The 20,363-nt window shown below is 40.2% G+C and overlaps 1 protein-coding gene and 1 pseudogene across 1 annotated transcript; one reads left to right on the forward strand and one right to left on the reverse strand.

Moving 5' to 3' along the window:
* The first annotated feature begins 7,341 nt into the window (after window positions 1-7,341).
* On the forward strand, window positions 7,342-16,887 carry LOC133917821 (NADPH:adrenodoxin oxidoreductase, mitochondrial-like; annotated as a pseudogene).
* A 65-nt stretch (window positions 16,888-16,952) lies between these two features.
* LOC133918790 (probable leucine-rich repeat receptor-like protein kinase At1g35710) lies at window positions 16,953-19,697 on the reverse strand. Its single transcript, XM_062362858.1, has 2 exons — window positions 17,649-19,697; window positions 16,953-17,551 (listed from the first exon to the last, which is right to left on the reverse strand). Exons 1-2 carry the CDS (start codon window positions 19,660-19,662, stop codon window positions 17,175-17,177), a joined length of 2,391 nt encoding a protein of 796 aa, XP_062218842.1. The 5' UTR covers window positions 19,663-19,697; the 3' UTR covers window positions 16,953-17,174.
* Between the last annotated feature and the right edge of the window lie 666 nt (window positions 19,698-20,363).

Genomic DNA, 20,363 nt, shown 5'->3' on the forward strand with positions numbered 1-20,363 from the left:
AACTAGAGTAGATCATCAAATCCGACGTCCCTTGTGAGCTTGCATGGGTTAGGGCGAATTAAGTTTTTGGGAAGAGCCATTGCGACTGCTTGCTATTTGTCTACTTCCTTGTCATCATCTGCAAGTCTATCTTGTTCTTCGTCTATGTTTTCTTGTCTTCATGACGGACCAGACTCTACACCAGATGTCATTGGAGCACTTCCTTCTAAGTCCATTAGATGGATGGTAGTACCATTAGATGGATGGTAGTAGATTGTTACATCTGATTACGTAATCCGTAGAACAACTACATGCACATTAGTTTGTCTATGGTCTACATGAATTTGGCTCTGATTGCATAGGCTATAGATATGATGTTCTACGTTATCCTTTACATGTTGATGAAATTGTTTACGTATGCAATAGATCTAGTATCTATATCCATTGTTTACATGCATGATGTCTCTGTAGTTTACCTTACTAATGTCTAGATCTAGTATACCTACTGCCATATTCTTGATAATTATTTTAGGAATTAAAATAATTACTAAAGTAGGACGGGGCCAAGGCCTTCATGTATGGGTGACAGATCGGCCATAGGAGTACTCCGGGATATACACCACAATAGAAACTGATGCCTGTGAGGTTGGAATGGGTGCTGTGCGATTATTTTCAACAACTTATAGTTGCTATGTTGTGCTACATTGTCCATTAAATCTAGTTACTAGAATCTATACGGGATAGGTTCTGTCACCGTGAACTGGATCTATTTCTTTTACACTGTCTACTGACATTGCCTTGATGGTTGACGGTGGTGGCTTCCATGTCGCATGCATGGGATGGGGACGACAAACAAAATTCAGAAAAGTGACTCGGTTTCCTAAGAATCGCGATAAATGACTATTACTCATGTTATGTAGATGACCATTGCTTTGATCTAACAAACCAACTAAAAAGTCAATTTTTTATATATATATCTTGTTTAATATTTTCAAAAATACGTGCCCGTTTGAAAAAATTACATGTGGGCTATCGTCGCCCATTCAACAGGAGAGACCAAGATCTCGCCCATTGAACATGTAAGAACTTGTGTAGACCCCGACGCTCAGTGCATTTAATAACTAGAGAGCGAAATATCTCGCTTGTTCAATGGGCGAGAACTTGGTCTCACCCGATGAATAGTCAACATCTTTATTAATATATAGTAGAATAGGCATATGTATAATTGTTTTTTCTAATATAACTTTTGTATACGGTAATTTGAAAAATATTGCACATTCATTCGGTGAAAATACTGGTTGTGCAAATAGTTGTCCAAACGGCATCACAGAGTGGTTCATTCTATCCTTAATTTTGGTTCGATGTCATTTTGTCGACATATCTTTATTTGGTTGATGTAAAAGTGTGTGAGTTATTTTTTTTTAGCCAAGTAACGTTGGGAGGATACAAAATCTAATTTGTCGAATAATAGTAGTTGCAAAGCACAATTATCATATAACCCGGTACGAAGGTTACATATGCTGATAAACATTACATGGGACATGGAGTTTATCATCGCCACGCAAGTGGACCATAAAAACAATGACGACAACAAATATTGGCATGTATGGTACACATAAAGATGTCAGCTTCATTGTCCGTTGGTAGAGACTCAAGAGGTACTGGTCCATCCTATGGTCCACTCACGGGCCTCCCTGCAAGCTCATGTATTTGCTTCTTCGTCAGCTCATCCAATGTCTTCTAAAGAGCATCAAACTTCCACTGCTGGTTCTGACTGCATAACCTCTTGACTATGTTTATGAGGGTTTTTTTCTTGAATTGAGGGAAGAAGTTTGCACTAAAATGCCTCATGCACCACCTATTCTACAGATCTAGCCACACAGGTCCAATCAAGCTATCGTCTATTCCATTTTCCAGATCATTAATTGTCATGAGCATCCCAACATGCCGATCATGTATAAGACACATGTTCGGTTGAGCACCAACAATTATCATCCTCAAATGGTAGAAGAACTAATACCACTGCTAGTGTTCTCATTCTCCATAATTCCCATCAACCCTAATAACAATCAGGATCTGTCTCGTGTACTTGCTGGTAAGAAAAATACCATCAATGCACATGATAGGCCGACAATGCTTGAAAGTTTCTAGACATGCTTCTAATGCAAGGAAAGATCGCTTCTGTAAGGAACCATCCAAATAGTATTCTAATTAGTCATTAAGTTGATCATTTACTTAATCATAACTTTAATGATTAAACATAATAATATTCCGGTAGTCCCGGTATGTGTTTTGTACCCAAGATCAGAACACATACCTTTTCAATATTTAACATCACAACACAGCTTAATAAAGAGTGAGTAATTAATATTAAATTACAAGTTCTTAAGAATTTACCAAGTTATTACAATTTACAGCAAAAGAGAGTTAGGAGTAGATAAAAACCGACTCTACTCTTAACCAACAAAATAAACTACGCAACGGAAATAAAAGCTAAAGATAGCAAAAGATGACTGAAGCCATATGCCCTTAGGATTCACCCCAAAAGCGCAACCTTCGAGTAGTTGTCTACTCATGCCCGCCACCACCCTCAGCAGGCGTGAAGTAGCCAAAGACCAACTCCTCCTCGATGGTAGCACCTAAAAAGCAGCATGAGTACGAAAGTACTCGCAAGACTTAATCCATAATGTGCACTTATAAATAACCCGACTCCAAGGATTATGCATTTAGATGTTAGTAAGAAAATGCCATATGGTTAAGTAAACTTCATATGAAAAAGCAAATTTGACATAAACATGTGTGAGCATCTATATTTGACCAACACGACTATCTAACCTACAAGCCTCAACTAAATATATATGTAAACGGAACCATAAGCATAATATCTGCAAAGCACCATCTCAACCCATCAACCACATTAATCCACACTCATAACTCTACGACTACTGCAAATGGACAAAAGCATGGTCATGACCGAGAGCGTGGCATTTTGAAATATTTTTACACCCTACAAGGATACTCCTTTACCTACACGACTTGAGGATCATATGGCTTGAATGACCACACAGGTCCATACAAGGGGGTACTTATGTCAACCTTTTTCAATAAATCTTAACCGTTTGATCATGTGCCGATAGGTGCGAGGGTTATCTAGAACTACTCCCAAAGCAAAATGGATACCTCAACCGGCCTCATACCTGACACCCTCGACCCGCACGCAAAAAAGCAATAGCTACAAAGGTAATCGACTTATTGTTCCCATACATGACATGTAGTAAGCACGAAAAGTGCTAAAGCCAACTACAACAATGATCGATGCTTAAACGATGCAAGCAGTCTACGGTGTCCGGGACCCTCTCCCAACCTACCCAGGGGAACTCTACATTCGAGCAGGATAAACACCCCTAACACCGTCCATATCTAGTCTCATCCTCACCACTCATCCAACCAACACAATCAACATATCATTGTGATCATTGTGCAAGTAATTAAAGCCTATGCTCGCGAACGATGAAACATTTCACCGCTCGACTTCTATCGAGGACTTAAGCACTTGCTATGCATCATGAATGACATTTTAAGTTAGATAATATTATATTGAACCCAGCCTACAAGGATAAGGATCAACAATTATTTAAGATAGGAGAATTAGTGTATCAACATAGATTCTACCTATCATAAGCCCGACATCGACTTGAACTCATGCATAACATACATAAAGTCTAATGCTACCCGTGCAAGACTCATAGAACTCGGGAAGATTGGTGTCGCCTTCAACCACAGTCGGATCACGCGCTGGTTCCTTGTTCACTAAACAAAAACACGTGCAATGATGAACATAAATGAAGTGCAACAAAGTATGCCACAATATGCATATAATGAAATATCATAAACTATGCTTTACAATGCAAGAAAATATCTTTACTAGATGTCACTAATCGTAACATGAATTGTCTAAGAGGTTTCATAATTTTAGGATATGGTATTAATTAATTATGATCTAATCAAGCTCAAACACATTTAATTAACTAATTAATTACCAAAAGTATTTTCTTGAGTTCCAACATTTTAATATGTAGTTCATACTCATACGAAGCTAACACGACTGGTTTCATGATTTTTGGAGTTCATATCAACTAATTATGAAATTTACAAGCTATTAGCATAAAGAAAAGGCCTTGTGAACAGTAACTCGGGAATCTCCGGACTTTTCTCCAGACAATTTTTTTAAGTCTCTAGACTTATCCAAACTATCCGGAAAATTCCCCAGATATTTGGGGCTGCGGAGTCTCCAGAAACTTCTCTGGGCTCTCTAGATTCCTACAGAAAGCAGTTTTTCATGGCGAAAAATTATCGATTTGATTTGCGAGCCTTTTCTAACCAAAGGGGTACATGTTTAACATAGTTTATAGAGTCTAGAATTTATTCAACAACCTAGCAACTCAATTCCTAACTCAAATCTCACTCGAATCCTCTAAATTGTTCTCGAGTTCAAGAATTCAAGAACTTCACAACCCTAGCTCAAAATTCAAAATCCAACCATCCAAAATACGGATTATTGCCATGGAAGCCTAGGAGACTCACCCAAGATTCTTTGTCGAGCTTGGGCACCATCGGTTGAAGGAAGAAAAGCTCGGGAAGAGAAAGAATGCCGGTGCTCCTTGTGCTTCAACCAAGAACACCAAAAGACATCAAAACTGGCTCAAATCCTTCGGAAAAACAAAAATGAATTAGATGGATAAGAAGCTTATGAGCTAGGGAACGTGTGAGTACCACATGCATACCTCGATTCCTTCTCTTGAGGTGGGATTTTGGTGGAAGAAGGAGAGAGTGCTTCAAAGAGAGGGAGAGGGAGCTCCTCCTGCTGTGCTACTCGGGTGGAGCACGGGAGGAGTGAGGGAGAGCACGTGGGGAGGGGGAGAGAGAGGGGGTGGGTGGCTGCATGTGAGGGAGAGGGAGAGAAGTGGTTGGCCCACTCCAATGGGGCCTACGTGCTAGAGAAGGGTCTATTTTAACTGCAAAGTCTATTCTTTTCTCTTCCGAATTTCTTTCTCTCGTCTGATTGACTCAAAACAAATTGCTTGATGTGCCAAAATAAATTGCCTCAAAATTAATCATGACCCTAATGATGCATCATTAGACTTAATTACGTGATTATAGTTTCGGGACGTGCTAGCTTTAGGATGTACTTGCCAAGTTTGGACAATAATGAGTACTTATCAATGTCGTAATACGTCTCCGGGTTCCTTCGAGAAATAGTTTGCAACAAATATAGCATATTATCATATGACGCTTTGTAGGTCCCAAACCTCATCTCAATCGCTTTCCTCTTCGCCCTCCATGCCTTATTGTAGCTGATAGTGTACTTGTACTACTCCTCAATATACCTGATTATAGACCATAGTTCGTAGTTCATGTTGCTCATAATCTGGGCGTATATCACATTGGCAACAAAGGCTGAGGTGATATTCCTATGGCTGGGCTCAAGTTTGTCCATCATGCAAATATGGTCGAACACAATCGACACATACTAATAGTCAACCAACTTCCACTTGAAGCCATGCACCCACCACGGGCAGCCCACCTTCACACATTTGGTATCATATTCCTTCTTGCATGACTTCACAACATAAAACTGTCATCAAAGCGATGTCGCCTATTGAGTTAATGCATCCTTTATGGCCTGACTGGTAGGAAACCTAGCACCCTGGGTCACCTCATTTTACATATACTCCTATGCCACCTGATTCCCCTTATATACTACAAGATTATTGAAGTTGGGATTGTTCCAGTCCGCGGGAATAGGAGCATCGTCCTCATCATCCGAGATGTCATACTCAGGAGATTGATTAGTCTAAAGATCATCCCACTCCATCCGTTCACTTATAGAAGGAATTTGTTCCCCCTCGTCTGCCTCACCGGTCGGTTCAGTCGGATACTCTAATGAATGTGCACCATCCAGATTGACATCATCCTCATACTCTTCCTCATCACTCTCGTCCTCCGCATACCCCCACCCTACATCTCCCCACTGCCTCCTTATTCTTCCATTGCACAAGCAATATAGGAGGCCAATCTCTGTGCACAACATTCTGCACGTACAACTTCCACACTAAATCTTTCTAGAGCAGGTACACCTTTCAGTGCACACCATCTCTCACTCGGTTGCCCATAATGCTAATAGTAATCTATTGAACCTCGGAGTCTATTTTGAAAACTCGCATCAACCAGGCGTACAAAGTGTCTGATACTTTTGTGCATAGGTCTCGAGATACCCTTTTCCATTGAGTGAAATTTGGATAGTACTACCCATTCCAGACCATATAATATTTCACTATCCCCATAAAAAATCCTAAACTACCACATATCCGACATACCTGACAATCATCGACAAAAACACTAATATTATTGCGACATAACAGAAATAATTATATAAAACTACATCTATAATGAAAATTGATTACAAACATAGCCTAATACGTAATCTATACTATAACAAAATATTCCCGGTTCACTACATCAAATACCTTAAATTATACATCTATCAAACCAGTTATGACTACACAATGTCCAAATCATACATCTATTATCTAACATATATCTAAATACTACATCTAATTGCTAAAAACTACGTATAAAAATGATCTAATCGTTAAATTATATCTAACCCTAATTCTAAAACTAAATCTACATTCTAACCTACGTGTAGTGGCTATCCTATCAGGTTTGTAATAAATTTTAGATCTAGTGTATAACCTATGTTAAAACCTAGCACTAGTGGCTATTCTACTAGGTTTGTAAAAAAATTAGAGAAAAAATATACATCTTTCCTCTGACATGACTTCACCGCACAATTTCCCCCTCCCCTCCCCTCCCCTCCCCTCCTCTCCTCTCGGCCGTGCTGGTATGCAATGAGCGGTTGACGTCAGTAGGGCTAGTGTGACCGGATTAAATAGCCAAAATATCTCATATATTCAATTAGCGAGACCTTTTGGTGGATCCGCCTGGTGTCGTAGCTACGGAGGTCTCGCCCGTTCAGAAACTAAATTCTCATCTACTGAACATGCGATATATTCCTTTCTCGATTATTTAATACATTGAGCATCGATGCCTAAAAGTTCTCGCCTGTTTAATGGGCGAAATCTTGTTCTCGCCTATTGAACAGCCGACAGTAACTTACCCAAGCAATTTTTCAAACCGTATGTATTTTGAAAATATTAAAAGAAGTATATATAAAAAAATTCCTGAAAAGTCAGCGCCAGTGAGAGCCAGACCAACAAATAAGCCCAGTAGCCACCCGTACAATCGGGTCTCCAGGCTGGCCCAATCGACCAATCTTCTCTGCCGCTGACAGATTGGGCTTCTATCAGAATCAGCGGCCTCCAAGATGTCAAGCGCGCAAAGTGGAACGGTCGGGCCATTTCGCCGCCGGGAAGCCGCACCTCCACGTCTTCTCCGCCGCTGTCCCCCGCGTTCCCGTCCGACCCTGAGCAGCGTGGCCGCCTGGCCACCAGCCCACGCGGCGCTCCCGAGATGGCCCGTGGCTGCGGCTCCTCTTCCGCGCAGGGAGGCTGCGGCCGCTGTTGTCCCCCGGACTGAGGAGGGGCTTCTCCGCCTCCGCCCGCGAGCCGCTCCACGTCTGCGTTGTCGGTAGCGGCCCCGCCGGCTTCTACACCGCCGACAGGTTAGGGGGAGTTTGTACGGTTTTTGGCTTCTCTCTTATGTTCTTGCCTCTCATCGTTCTTGCTTCTCCTGGCTTTGGGCTGTGCTCCTCAATTCTCGAGGAGTATTCCTTTCTCAGTAGATTGATGATTTCGTCAATATTGAGCCATGAAATGTGCTGCACTCTACTTCTACTTTGTATACTAATATCCATAATTAATTCCATGTGTTATGGTGTAAGCCTGGGTTGGAATTATTTGGTTTAGCAATATTTTGTTTCTTCCTGAAATGTGCTGGAATCTGCAGTACATTGTTGTATAAAGATCCAATGCTAGACTGAGGATAAGGACTCAAGATTCAGATGCCTCCGCTTAACTATCTTTTCCTAGAGCCATGTTTGATGTCCAATGCAGCAGGACCTTTCTGTTGAATATGTTCTTCAGAGCTATTCTTTTTAACAGTTATTTACTTCTCCCTGGTATTTCTTTGGTGGAGTAAGCAGATGCTCAAGGGTCACGAAGGAGCACAAGTTGATATCATTGATAGGCTCCGCACGCCGTTTGGCCTACTTAGTTCTGGAGTGGCTCCAGATCATCTGGAAACAAAGGTGACCATTTAGCTTAGTTGTCTTGTTGTGGAACTAAAACTGAAATCAATCGTATATCTATCCACAACTGCAACTAAGTGACAAAACAGTGGTTTAGAGCTTGTGGTCCATTTCCTAATCCTCACATTGGCATTAGTTTAGTCATTTAGCGGAGTGGGTATTTGATTAGGACAATATTTGTTCAGTCATGAAATGCAGAGCTCTTTGTGTGCCCAGTTACTAATTTTAACTATTACTTGGCACCTGCGACATGTTGCCTTATCATTATATGATTGTAAGTTCTTTTCCAATCTTCTTAGTTATGACAAGGCATAAATATTCATTACCTTAAACTTTCCAACAGATTGTGGTAAACCAATTTTCTCATGTAGCATACAGATGGCCGCTGTTCATTCTTTGGGAATGTAACACTGGGAAGGGATGTATCTCTGTCAGTGCTTCGCAAAACATATCATGTTGTATGTTTTAAGCTTGAAGCAAATATCCTTCCCTTTTCTATTATAACTTTATGAATAACTTATATAAGCAAAACAATGAGATAGTATTTACTGATCAACATGTTGTTCTTGCTTATGGTGCAGAAAGTGGTAGGTCACTTGGTATTCCTGGAGAGGTATGATTTTATTATGCCTTCTATTGTTAATCTTTGTGCAACAGTTTGGAGACATCATTTTAACTGTAATCTTAGTGCTATCGTGAGACCATTTTAGTGTTTCCTCAAATTTTGCTGTAGCTAGGTTTGAAGTAGGCAGCAGGGTGCATGTGGCATTTACAATGCTATCATCTTCATTGTCTATGTGGATGTTATTATTTCATTTTTAGATGGATTTATTTATTTCTAGTATCATCATTGTACTCTAGGATCTGAAAGGAATTCATTCAGCTGAGAGTTTGTCTGGTGGTACAATGGACATCCAGACATGTGCGACTTGTCTCCTGATTTGAAAAGCACATATTCCGCTGTCATCCTTGGTCAGGTATATTTTGATTTTGCTTCAAAGATATTAGCATTTAAACAGAGTACCAACATCTTGGGCCCAAGAGAACTGATTCACAATTGCACACTTATATTTAACCTTGACAAACAGTTGATCCATAGTTTTATTTAAACTTGTGTTTCCCATGATCCTTATTTTTGTTTAAATTTTGCTTGAAGTACTATTTATGAATACAATACCAGTCGTTATCATATCATGATTAATTGCAGGGAAATGTAGCTCTTGACGCTGCTTGTGTTTTTTTACGCTGTATTTTTACTACTTAACTCTGTTGATTTCTTAAGATCCATCTAATATATTGTCTTCTTCCTAGTATGGTCTTGAAAAGTATTGGTTGCCTTTTTTTATTGCTACCTTGGAGCTTGTATATTCTTTCTATTTTTGTTTTTGATCTTTGAAGAGTATATGCAATTGTATTTGTGTGATGATCCTCAATTCCTTTTAGGAGTTACTCGAAATTTTAGGGGCACTTTACTGAGCAGAGAATTAGACACTGCCGCAGTGGAAACTGGACTGTATGTGGTAGGATGGCTAAAGAGAGGACCAGCTGGGATTGTTGTGACAAATTTCCACTGTGCTGAAGAAACAAGGTACCTTTGTTCCATTGTTATCTCCCTTATCTGTGGAGCCCAAGAAGTTTGTTTGCTGCAGAAGTTCTGCAAACACCCAATCAGAGTGCTACTTAGTATCCTGTGCTGAGTTGCTTTTGCTTGTTCTTGTCTGACAAGCATCAACAATAACCTCCTGAAGTAGCTTGATTCCATAGGAACCAACATTTATTTTTGGCAGAAAATCTTGAGAAGTCAGCGCAGAAAAGTGATTACACTAATGGATATTCTTATATCCTTGGTTTGTTGGTTATTCTGGATTTTTAAGCCCTTTCTTTGGTTGAATAAGAAAGGACTACTTGGAAAGCGACACAGACACTGGTACATCTGGAAAACCTTTAGAAGATGTTAAGTTCTCCATTTATTGGTTGGTTGCCATTTTGATAGGCTTTATATGATTTATTCTGTTTATTGGTTAACTAACAGGTGGCTAGCATCCTTGAAGATGAGAAAAAGGGTGTGCTAACGTCCCCATCTGATTTGAAGAAGCAAGGAAGAATGGGACTACTTGAGATCCTAGAACAAAAGAATATACAGGGTTTGCCTTTCAACAAAAACAGAGGTGTGTAAAATTGCCTTTTTTGTTTGCTACCTTGGAGCTTGTATATTTTTTCTAATTTTGTTTTTGATCCATGAAGAGTATATGCAATTGTATTTGTGTGATGATCCTCAATTCCTTTTAGGAGTTGTTCCAAATTTGAGGGGCAAAGTCCTGAGCAGCGAATCAGACACTGCCACAGTGGAAACCGGACTGTACGTGGTAGGATGGCTAAAGAGAGAACCAACTGGGATTGCTGAAGAAACAGTAGGTACCTTTGTTCCATTGTTATCTCCCTTACCTGTGGAGCCCAGGAAGTTAGTTTGATGCATAAGTTCTGCAAACACCCAATCAGAGTGCTACTTAGTATCCTGCGCTGAGTTGCTTTTGTTTGTTATTGTCTGACAAACATCAACAATAACCTCCTGAAGTAGCTTGATTCCATAGGAACCAACATTTATTTTTGGCAGAAGATCTTGAGAATTCAACGCAGAAAACTGATTACCCTAATGAATATTCTTATGTCCTTGGTTTGTTTGCTGTTCTGGATTTTAAGCCCTTCTTTGATTCAATAAGAAAGGACTACATGGAAAGCGACACAGACACTGGTACATCTGGAAAACCTTTAGAAGACGTTAAGTTCTCCAACTACAGTGTCTGTTAGTATGGTTGTGGGAAAAATAGTTACCCAAGAACGGGTATGGTGCACAACCTTATGTGACCCAAGAAGGGGTAAGGGTGAGCAAGAGTATGACATGTGCATTCATATGGAAGTATTTGTTTTAATTTGAAGTTATTTGTTATCGTTCTGAAAGTTATCTATTTGTTGAATCATATATGTCACCGTTTCATCATATCAAGCTACGAACTTAGGAATTATCATTCTGTTAAGCTTTTTTGCCACTGTTAAAATGGATGCTTAATCAACTCTAGATAAATAGCATGCTAAAACAGTTTGCTTGCCGAGACCGTTCAATCTCACTCTTGCTATCTTTCTAGGTGTGCTTTGAGGTGATGGTGGGCATGCGGGTTGGGATTTAGATGCACATCTCACCCTTTATAAAAAAAATTAATAATAAAAACTTCTATGAGATGTTTTTATGAATCATTTATGTCGTTGTTAAGTCATTCCTGTTGAGATGTTCAGTTATGTTCTCATTATTTAGTGATGATGGTGATCTGTTACTTGTTTTTTCTTTATGTTGCTAGGATTCTTGATATGATGTTAGTGTGCCATTTCATATCTATCTGTCTGGATGTCGTGGTTTCCATGTTACCTTTATTTCTAGGGAGGGCTATCGAAATTTTCTTTTTCGACGTGCTTGTAGGTAGTTTAGTAGTATCCAAGGCTTGTGGTGGTCCCCGGGGTGTTACATGATCTTATTGACATTTTCTTCTTGAGCTATATGATGATTATTATATTCATGTTTATTATGTAGATTATGGAGTAACAGGTGGTTTTTTGAGATAATGAAAAGAGTTTTCAGCCTATGCACCAAAGGACAGTGCACACAGCTTGGTTTATGATTACATCATAGCAGCCTAAAGGTGAACAGCTGAATAGGAATATAAATAAATTAACAAACTACATGATATTTGAAATATCACCACATAGTTTGTTATTAAATCGTCACCTATTCTTGACCAAGTTTTACATATCCGCGACTTCCAATGTTTGGCACGCTTTGCGTGCACCTTTGCCCTCTCCAGTTTTTGCAAAAGATTCAATGTCTCAGCCATTATGTTCTCCTGAATAGTACATGCATGTAAAGTAATATCATTGTGGTATTACCATATAGTCCAAAAAAGAGTAGCTACATCGATAAATATCCGTTTCTTATTCTTATGCCCTACGCCTGCTAGCCAATCACCCATCATAAGGGTAATTCTCCTAGGCATGGTAATACCAAAGGCAACTTTGACAATGTGCCAAACTGATATAGTAAAATGACTGTCAAAGAAATAAATATTGTATGTTTTTATTTTGATTACAAAAGCTACACTTGAGGTTCCCTATTCTTATTGTGTTTTGCTAGATTATTTTTTAGTTAGAATTACCCAACTTTCCAAATACCGAAGAAAGATCTTGGTCTTCAATAGAAGTTTTGAATGCTACATAAATTTGCATGGAAAGGGTGTGTCCTGATTGATCATGTATTGGTACATGGATCTAAATGAGAATTGTCTGTGCACATTTAAGTTCCATTTGAAGTATCCCTTTCTTGAGAGAAGCTTATGTTAACCAATTTTATCACCAAGTAGTGCCAAGCTATTAGTTTATCACTTATGATCGACCGACAAAAAGATATATGAAGTGGAATAGTACTCATTACCTCTACCATTATGCCACACAATGTTAAAAAGCGAAAGGTATTGTTCGCTAAGTGGAGTGGTACCTAGCTAGTTATCATCCTAGAAACTTATTTGAGTCCATGCTGAATTTTTAATATGCCCCATTTTAGGAAATCTTTCTTGACTTTTATTAGTCCACACTAGAAGTGAGAGTCTCCTAGCTTTGCTTTCACTTGTGTGAGTGTCTTACTTCTGAGGTATTTATTTTTGAGCAGTTTGTGCCAAATTCCATCCTCGTTAAATAGCTTAAAAAGCCATTTACTAAAGAGACATTTATTTTGGATTGAGATCAATAATTTCTAATATGTCTATTATGGTATGATATGATTTGATAGTATTAATTAATTGTAATCTCCCCAATATGATTCCATCTCATCTATAGGATTACTTGGGATCCAAACCACCATATATTATGTGAAAGCGCCCACGAGGATCAATATAAATCCACCCCAACAATTGTTACATTATATTCATCCTCTCACATGGTATCATAGTGGCACTATTCTTGAGTCGTCGTCCACAAAATGCTTTCGTCGCGCCACCCTGTAGCGAAAATAGTCCTATTAGGTCATGATTGTGATTTTAGTGATTAATGATGATATAGTTATTGAGACTAACATTTTTGTTAAAAATATATGTTAGTAGATCTCATTGATTGAATATATAAAGAAGTCATCGAAGTTGGGACAAAGTTTGATTGAATTAAAAAAGTTATAAGAAGATTTGTCTCATCGGATGGTCCGGTGCAGAGGAGTTTGCACTCACCAGAGCATTATGTCCAGAGGCTGTTAGCCTCACTGGATAGTCCGGTGTTAGACCTGAGTGTACACTGGAGTATTTCTATCAGTGGAGTTCAAGAGAGTTACACTCATCAGAAGTTTCGGTGAACACACCAGAGCATTTCTGATAGAGTGTGAGGATAGCCTCACTGGATGATCCAGTGCTCAATGAAGCAGTACACACTGGAGCTTATCTAGAAGAAGACAGTTGAAGATCAATACACCAGAAGGTCCGGTGATTGGAGATGTACTCACCAGAGTATTGAGTTGAAGTATTTCTTGTAGAGAATGATTTAAATGTTGAAGACTGAAGATCAAGTCATCGGATGGTCCGGTGATATATGTGTGTACACCAGAGTATTTTGTGCAAAAAAGAATAAAGTGCCTTAGTTGGTTCAAGACGACTTACCGGATAGTCCAGTGATGGTTTGAAGGTTACGCCAGATAGTCCGGCGTTCACAAAGGCTTTGAGTTGACTTCTAACAGCTAGTTCAAAGCCGTTGGGAAAATGACTAGTTGGTGGGTTTGAGGCTATAAATATTCCTCTAGTCAGTCATTTGAAAGTGGTGGCTGTCCAGAGAAATCCATATACACTTGAAAAGACATCCAAACCACCAAAGTGCTTAAAGTGACCATCCAATGTGATTAAGCACAAGATTAGAGAGTGTTTAGTGTTTATAGGTCTAGAGTGAGTTGTAGCTAGATGCTGCAGCTTGAAAAAGAGATCAATGAGTGATCATAGTTTGTACTAAGTGGTACGCCGACGCATTGGAGTCTTGGTGACTCGCCATCAACTTGAACCAGAGTTGCTTAAGTTTGTTGACCCTCCGACTTGATGTGGAGCGGCGGTAAGACGCTTGTATGGGGATGCGAAGACCCTTGCCTTGATGGCTCAAGCTCTGAAGTGATCACGATGGCAAACGATCAGAAGACCCTTGGCTTAGTGGCTTAAGCTAGCAGTGAGGCATTTTCTTGGCTTAGTGGCTTAAGCTAGCAGTGAGGCATTTCCTTGGTGACTTGGTGACTCATTCGGCTTGAGACCTTATCTTGGTGGTTTGGTAGCTCAAGAGCCATGATCGGGTGTCGATCGGGAGCATATCCTTGGTGGAGCTCTAACATGGACTAGATGTGACATTCATGCTATCGATACCATGAGATAAAAATCAATTATGCCAAGTTTGCTTTCTCTACCGTCTTTACGCTTTCGCATTTACATTCTTGCAATCTACTTTTATGCATTTACTTTCCTAAAGTAGTTTCTAGGGCTAGCTATAGGTTACAAACCTTTTGAGTGGTAGAATAGACACACTAGATAAACCTAGAGCACATTTAGATAGAAATTGATATAGGTTTATCTTTTGAAGTTTTTTTAGCCAATTAGGTTAGTTTTTAAGTTTCTTAATCACCCTTCCTCTTAGGACGTCACCGATCCCTACACAGCCTTATGAGATGATCACACCTTCATGATCTCTTCTGGAGTTGGACAGCCCGTAGTGTAGGGTACGTGTCACCAATCATTAGATCGGGTTCCAATTAGGGGTTTAATTGGTCATCTTTAGATCGGTTTTTCTTTATGATTGTAAGATTTATTTTTCCAATCTATGATTGTAAGATTTATTTTTTCAATCATAGATCAGTTTACATTGCCCTATCCATCCATAGAACTTTCATCGGCTCTAGATATCACATGCTCGACAGTGACTAGGCGCGCTCGTCGAACAACCCCTTTCTCCATGATTCTCCGAGCTCCCCATCTACTCATCATCACCACATTGGATCATCACTGATAGCTTATTGTCCACGATCATGAGCCATCGTATCACCGACAAGCCGGTTGACACTGCATCGCCTTCCAAGCTTGTAGCGCCGACATCGTGGTCATGCCAACATCTTCATCAACATAGATTGGGTCCTCCTCCACCTACATCAAGCACAACCTCCGCTGCTTTTTTGTCTCTTTCAACAGCAGCCGGCATGCTGCGTGGCACTCTTGCACCAAGCACCACTACTGCGGTTGAGTTCTGTTGCACCTCTCTAGACACCGTCAAACACCTTGTGTTGGTACCATTTCTTGGTTCACCTAGTTTTGGTACAATTGGCATGTCTTTCCATCCTTGTTGTGCATCTGGTTTTGGCACCACCAGATGGCGCTTCGTCCATGATGGCTTCGATTGGATCATCCTCTTCCTCGAGGATTGCCTAATCGTGTCACCATCTTCTTCTTGATGCATCTCTATGCCCACAGATTCATGTGTGATTGCCTCGACATCGTCTACTCCGACACGACTCCCTCTTCCACAGCTACGACGACAACCATGCACCTCACTCTCAGCTATCTCACCATTGGCAACAAACATCAATAACCATTTTGAGCAAACTCATTGGCTTCCACTCCAATCTGAGCGGTGATAATGTTCCTGTTACAGCTGCGGGTACGCTAGTGAATCTGACTACCATGGTAGGATATGATGTGTTAGGATTAAGTAATTGTAATCTCTCCAATATGATTTCATCTAATTTTTAGGATTGCTTGTGAACCAAGCCACTATGTACGCTATATAAATGTCTATGAGGCTCAATATAAGTCCACCCCGACAATTATTATATCATATCATTCTGTCACAAGTATTAACAAACCACATACAAGTTCCCATAACAACATAATAGTGTATCGTAGTTAAAGATGAAAACAATGACGACCACAATTTTACTATTAACGTTCATTTCTTCGGTTGTGAATAGTATTAAAATAGTCATTATTGGAGCACTAACAATGGCCTTACACTATCAATCACCACTTTCATCATTATAGACTGCATATGGCGCACGTTTTAAATGAACACGATAGGCCCTAGCATAATTTCACAAAAAAACTTGTTCAAGTTTCATAAACAGCCTCTGTTAGAATATATAGGTTGTGGAATAGCTTGGCTATTATTTGCTCTGCAGGGAAATAGTTACTTTTCTACTATTTCGCAGAGAGGGAACGGAAATTCCAATGCCATAAAAATGAACTGTCAACATTTAGAGTAGTAACTTTATGTCGGTTGATTGCCATTCTAATAGGCTATATTGTTCGATTCTGCTTACTTGTTAACCAAGGTGGCTAGCATCGTTGAAGACGATAAGAAAAGCATGTTCAAGAAGCACGTGGAAGGATGGATCTACTTTAATTCCTATAACAAAAGAGCATCCGCTTTGTCATTGGCTGGGAGAAAAGATTGATTCCAAGGAAAAGATGGTTGGCCAGTCGATGGACAAGCCTAGAGAGAAGATCACAACCTTGGATATAACACTAGAAGTTGTCGGTTGGTGCCTCCTGAATGCTGCAAACTAGAAGTAAAAAGAAGAGCAACACTCTTTTCCATGTGTTTGAATCACAGAATACAGTCGACGGTTATCTCTGTACTACTTCATAAAAGAAATCAGTAACAAATAGGTCCGCATCGAATTCCAAAATTGGTCTATCCCTTGTTGTACTTGTGATAATAATTGTATGTTTCATGATGATTTATTGCCACAAAAAAGTTCATCCCACATTACGTTCAGCATCTATGTCCAAAATTTACTACACTGGCCTTTGCAGAATTGACACAAGATACAAGTACATAAGCCAAATAATTGGCAACCGGATCTTAGGGCTACGGACCATCATATATTCTGTATGGCGCCACAGAAATCATGCAAATTTTGTAATTTCACTTCATGAAGGGGCTTCAGGATGGGCATTGGGTAGCTTCTGTTTGTGAGTGCTTGATAAACCTGCTGCATTGTTGGCCGGGCTTTTGGGTCAATTTGCAGACAACCAAAGGCCACAAGAACAAGTAGAATGATGTCTTTTTCCTCATTGCTCGTTGGCGCTACAATACGTTGGTCCAGGATATCCTTGAGCCTTGTATGCTGCTCTGTTCGGCAAAAGAACGGAAGTAGCAGATCTCCGGGGTGCTTTCCCATCACCACTTCTAAGGTAACCACACCAAAGCTATAGACATCACACTTCTCCGTCAATACCATTGTAGATGATAATTCTGTGACAAGAAATAAAATCATCAGCATTATGAGATTTCCTTTAATACTTGTTAAAATCATGTCGCATTCTAATATTAAAGGATTAAAACCATATACCTGGTGCAATATAGCCGCATGTCCCTGCAAAGATAGTACTTGAACTTGAGTAATTATGCTTCAACTTCCTAGCCATGCCGAAATCTGAGACATAACCTTTAAAATCACGGTCTAATAAGATATTGCTACTTTTTATGTCACGATGTATAATGGGTTCATCACAATCATTGTGCAAGTAAGAGAGAGCTTGAGCTACATCCTTCACAATGGCAACTCTTTTGGGCCAATCAAGCTCTCTCGCAAGCTGTTCCTCATGCAAAATGGATGCTAAACTTCCCCTTTCGATGAGATCATATACAAGAAATTTGCACTGGGAGTGAGAACAAAATCCATACAGCTTGACTATGCATCGATGCCTTGTCTTTGTCAACACGTCGATCTCAGCACGAAATGCTCCTTCATCACTGTAATCATCCATTGTGTGGAGCAGCTTGACTGCAAAGACACTTCCTCCTTGAAGCTCAGCTCTGAAGACAGACCCGTGTCCCCCAACACCAATGCAATATTTATCATCAAAATTTTCTGTCGCATCGAGTATGTCTTGGAATGCAATCTTCCCGTCCAAATTCCATACAGAAAACACATCTCCAGGCTTGCTTTTGCTACTGGTTTGTGCGATTTTTCTCCTCCAACAAAAAGATGTCACGCTTCCTATTGCAAGACAAATGAAGCAAAACAGACCAAAAGCAAGAAGTAGCGCCAAAATAAGACGTTTATTATGTCTTTTCCCCTCGTTTTTTCCATCAAGCTCTGGTGCATCGCACGGTGTTAAGCCATACCGTTGATCACCACAGATATCCAAATTATGGTCAAGAGAAACTAAGGCATTCAGTGCAGGGAAAGATGTGTCACCAAATCTGCCACTCAAACTGTTGAATGACAAATTCAGGTTATGCAGTTGATAAAGCTGCGCAAGAGTGATTGGGATGGTGCCACTTAGATTATTTCTGCTTAAATCCAGGTCATATAGGCCAGTACATCCCCCAAGATCTTGTGGTATTGTCCCTGTCAATAAATTGTCTGATATGTGCAACAGCAACAAGTGCTGGCATTGTCCTATCTGAGGTGGAATGCTTCCCGTAAATTGATTGCTGCTTAAATCTAGATGCGTGAGATGAACCAGAAATCCTATTTCTGGTGGCAGCAGTCCATTAATCTGATTGGAGGCAAGAACAAGTTTTCTTAGAGAGGTCAATTTCCAGAAGGTGGAAGGGACGGAACCATGTATTTGATTGTTGGAAAGGTCCAACAATTCTAGCCTTGTTATACTTGCAATGCTTCCAGGAATGGAACCGTTAATGCTATTGCCAAGCATATGTAGGAATGTCAAGCTACGGAGCATCCCAAACTCATGTGGAATTTTACCCGATAAATTGTTAAAGCTAAGGCCTATGAAATCCAATGTAGTCAAATTTCCCAAACTAGGAGGTATTGGGCCAGAAAAGCTGTTACGACATAGATCGAGCTTCTTTAAACTGTGTAACATGCCAAGTGTAGAAGGGATGTGTCCGTTTAGGGACCCATAATTCTGAGAGAGATCAAGGGAAGTTAGTCTAGTAAGATTACCTATGGATGGTGGGATGGGTCCCAAGAGGGCATTACTTGAGAGATCCAATGAAGTGAGCTCATCAAGTGTACCAATGATTGGCGGGATTCGCCCTGAGAGGGAGTTGTTATTGAGGTCCAGATGGGCAAGACGAGGCAAAGCTGCAAAGTCGAGCCCATCTAACCGGCCAGAGAGGTGACACCCGGGAAGGGAGATGTTGGCCACACCTGGGACACGGCCACGAGGCACCGCGATGCTGCAGGCAACGCCAGTCCAGTTGCACGGGCTGGTGCCCTTGCTCCATGACCTGAGGCAGCCTGAAGTCCCGGAGTCGTCTAAGCTCGATTTCCATCGAAGAAGGGCTTCTGCTTCCTTATCCAGTTGCATCTCCGTCGAATTTGCACAAGAGAAAAGGAGTGGTAAGGCAAGAAGCAGCACCAGCGACATCTCGAGAGCAAGGAGACGCATGCCAGCCGCGTAGGTGACGAGGCTCTAAACGCACACAAGCATGGCCTTCTCGGCTCTGGCCTTACTGGTCTTAAATATAAACACACTTGACTGTTAAAAAATTGAGCCACATGTAACACGGTTACCTTGACTAGTTGACTCAGGTCAATACAGTAAAGAGATCCTATACCACATGAAATAACATGAACCGAGTGAGGCACAGTGTAAGTAATTTTTTTGAAACTTGACCAGGTTTAATAAGCTTTTAAGTCGGCAAAGCATTGTTCATTGATGAGGGGGATCCCACTTTGCTTTGGCCTAATTTGGAGTTTTGAGTCTTAGCTTTGTCCTCAGTTCTGACGCGGGAGAGGAAAAGGAAACTGTGAGAGGTTCCACCATGCTGTTTTTTTCCTTTCGACTCTTTTTCCCTCCACGTTATCTTCTCATACCACTACTGTAGAAATTCTTATCAGTGTCGGTTCAAAATCGTAATTAATGATAGATTTTGAATTGATACTGATAAATCGACACTTATGGTTGAAACCGATACTAAAAATTACTATCAGTGCCGATTTGTAAATTTAACCGGCATTGATAGTATACATATCAGTGCCGGTTAGTAAAAACTAACCGGCACTGATAGGTATTTTTGCCCTTTTTAAAAACTATAGGTTGCCACCAATACGTGCTTATTTTCAAATATTGACGGTTGTCAAAAGTAT

Source organism: Phragmites australis, chromosome 5, assembly GCF_958298935.1.
Source record: "Phragmites australis chromosome 5, lpPhrAust1.1, whole genome shotgun sequence".
Lineage (NCBI taxonomy): Eukaryota > Viridiplantae > Streptophyta > Magnoliopsida > Poales > Poaceae > Phragmites > Phragmites australis.